At 46.5% G+C, this 2,149-nt stretch overlaps 1 protein-coding gene across 1 annotated transcript in view; it reads left to right on the top strand.

Annotated features, from left to right (window-relative positions):
• Window positions 1–139: 139 nt before the first annotated feature.
• Window positions 140–2,149, top strand: part of NUP210L (nucleoporin 210 like) — an 85,179-nt gene continuing 83,169 nt past the window's right edge. Inside the window, exon 1 of the mRNA XM_067727910.1 lies at window positions 140–1,264. Coding sequence (XP_067584011.1) covers window positions 1,068–1,264 — 197 coding nt within the window. The 5' untranslated portion in view covers window positions 140–1,067. The remainder of the gene's footprint in view (window positions 1,265–2,149) is intronic.

Below are 2,149 nucleotides of genomic sequence, written 5' to 3'. Positions count from 1 at the left end.
CCCTCAGAGGTGCTTGCTTTTATTTCCTAATCCAAATGGGCTTTCTACACAGGAGCTATGAAGTTTGGGTAAAAATCAGACCTTTGTGGGTGGAAGCAACAGGATTTGATGTAGAGCACACATTTTGGAAGGTGACCAAAACTGGGGTCAGAACTCAGCTCTCAGATCCCTAGTTGTGTATTCTGATGTCAGTCATTTAGTTTCATTATCTGTAAAATAAAGATGATATGTATTGTTAGGGTAAATGTGAAGATTAGAAATATTTATGTGCTGGACCTTAACACTGGCGTCTTCAGGGTGAGCTATACATTTCCTTTATAACTGTATTGATTCTTTCTTATAAATCTGGATTTATTAGGCTCTGCTCCCTAAACAACTTCAACAATATATGACACGGATTACGTACTCCTATACATTTGTGGTTTTAGTAAACCGTCCTGAGACAGGCTTCGAGCTGATACTCTGTTGGATATTTGGAGAAAACAATTTAACAAGAGGTGCTCTCAGAGTATTTGCTTAACAGGCAGCGTGAGTGGATAGCTTTCTAAGCTGCCTGTGAGACGCCAGTGCCTGGCATTTCCTGCACTCTGGCCTTGAGGCTGGACATGAAAAGGACTTACTAGTAAAAATGACAGCTTCCTTGACAACGTCCAGCTGTTTATACTAGAGACTGGAACATTTTTTCCGTTTATATGTATGGGCCAATGCTGACTGGAAATTATTGCCAAAAAAAGGGGGGGCAGGGAGTTGCTCTAGGAGCCAAACGTAGTAGGCAACAGAAGGAGAAATTTAGCTGTGAGAGACTATTTTTTTAGACTGCTCTGCTTGTTCTTTACTATTAAAAAAATCTGCCACTCAATATTTAAGAAAGTAGCCCTTTAAGTGGGTAGCTGGGTATGTGCCTTAAAGTTTCCATAACGGCTTGCTGGAGCGCTTCATAAAAACATTCCCATAATTCCCCGCAGAACGAAGGCCCGCCTCCCGATGACGTCACGCCTGCGGATTGGCTGACGTTGGGGCTGAGGGTGCGGCTGTAGTTGAGCGGGAACCGAGAGCTGGCAGTTGCCATGAAGGCTGTTGGATCACCCGGGCCCCGAAGCGACGGGCTGTTTTGCTTTCCTCTGCAGCGCCTCCTGTTGCTGCTTCTCTTTTTGCTTGGAACCCTGGCCAACAAACTTAACGTGCCACAGGTGTTATTGCCCTTTGGCCGGGAGCCAGGCCGGGTTCCTTTCCTGCTGGAGGCGCAGCGGGGCTGTTACACTTGGTGAGGGGTAGAGGGTCACGAGGGTATGCACCCCCAACGCCACCCAGGAAGAATGGGAGGGGTTCCTCAACCGAAGACGCCACAGGAATGCTTTGCGGTCACTCGGCCTGAAGAGCCCCTTGCCCGTAGGGGCTGGGAGTGGGGTGTCAGTGGGAGTGCAGTGGCCAGCCCTCCTGAAGTGGCCTGTCCTCGTTGTGTGGGATGTCTTCAGCTTATGTGTGGGGCCTTATATGAGCAGTTAGGGTGTGAAACTGGCCTTCTTATTGGGTGTTGGGAGGGGTAGTCACTGTGTGAACAGCTGTCAGGGCGCAAGGAAGCCCTGTGTTGGAGGCCTCAGGCATTGATGGCTACCCAATGCGAAGAACTTTCAGTGTAAACAGCTAGAGAGGAAGTTCCCAAGGTGTGAGGAAATTTATTGAGGGGCTAGAGAGGCTTAGGTTGTGAGTTCTCTACAAACTAAATAAGGTGGGGTTTTCAGTGTAAAAACACAACTAATTATTGCATACTTAACTAAGCACTTTGCATGTGTTAACTCATTCGGTTTTTACAGTCTTATGAAGTATTATTATTCCCATCTTAAAGATGAATGAATTGAGGCATAGACACCATGAAGTATAAACTTCTTGTAATATGAGAAGATGTATTTTGGGTGGAGATGAGATCTGCCTGTAATATTATGTTTCCCCCCTTATATGAGAGTACTCTCAAAGTGTACACTCAACTTTGGGGTAATCAACTCTGGGGGGATGACTTTCTGACTGGGGGTGGAAAGACATGATTTTCTGGTGTGAGAGGACCCAAACATAGGTGGTGTGGTTTCCTAAGGTGTGAGGGAACCTAACGGAAGTGGATTCCAAAGTATCAGAGGGCTCATCCTAACTGGAG

The sequence above is a fragment of the Pseudorca crassidens genome, chromosome 2, assembly GCF_039906515.1.
Source record: "Pseudorca crassidens isolate mPseCra1 chromosome 2, mPseCra1.hap1, whole genome shotgun sequence".
Lineage (NCBI taxonomy): Eukaryota > Metazoa > Chordata > Mammalia > Artiodactyla > Delphinidae > Pseudorca > Pseudorca crassidens.
The sequence above is the reverse complement of the archived record's forward strand: the minus strand, read 5'-3'. Positions and strand labels throughout refer to the sequence as shown.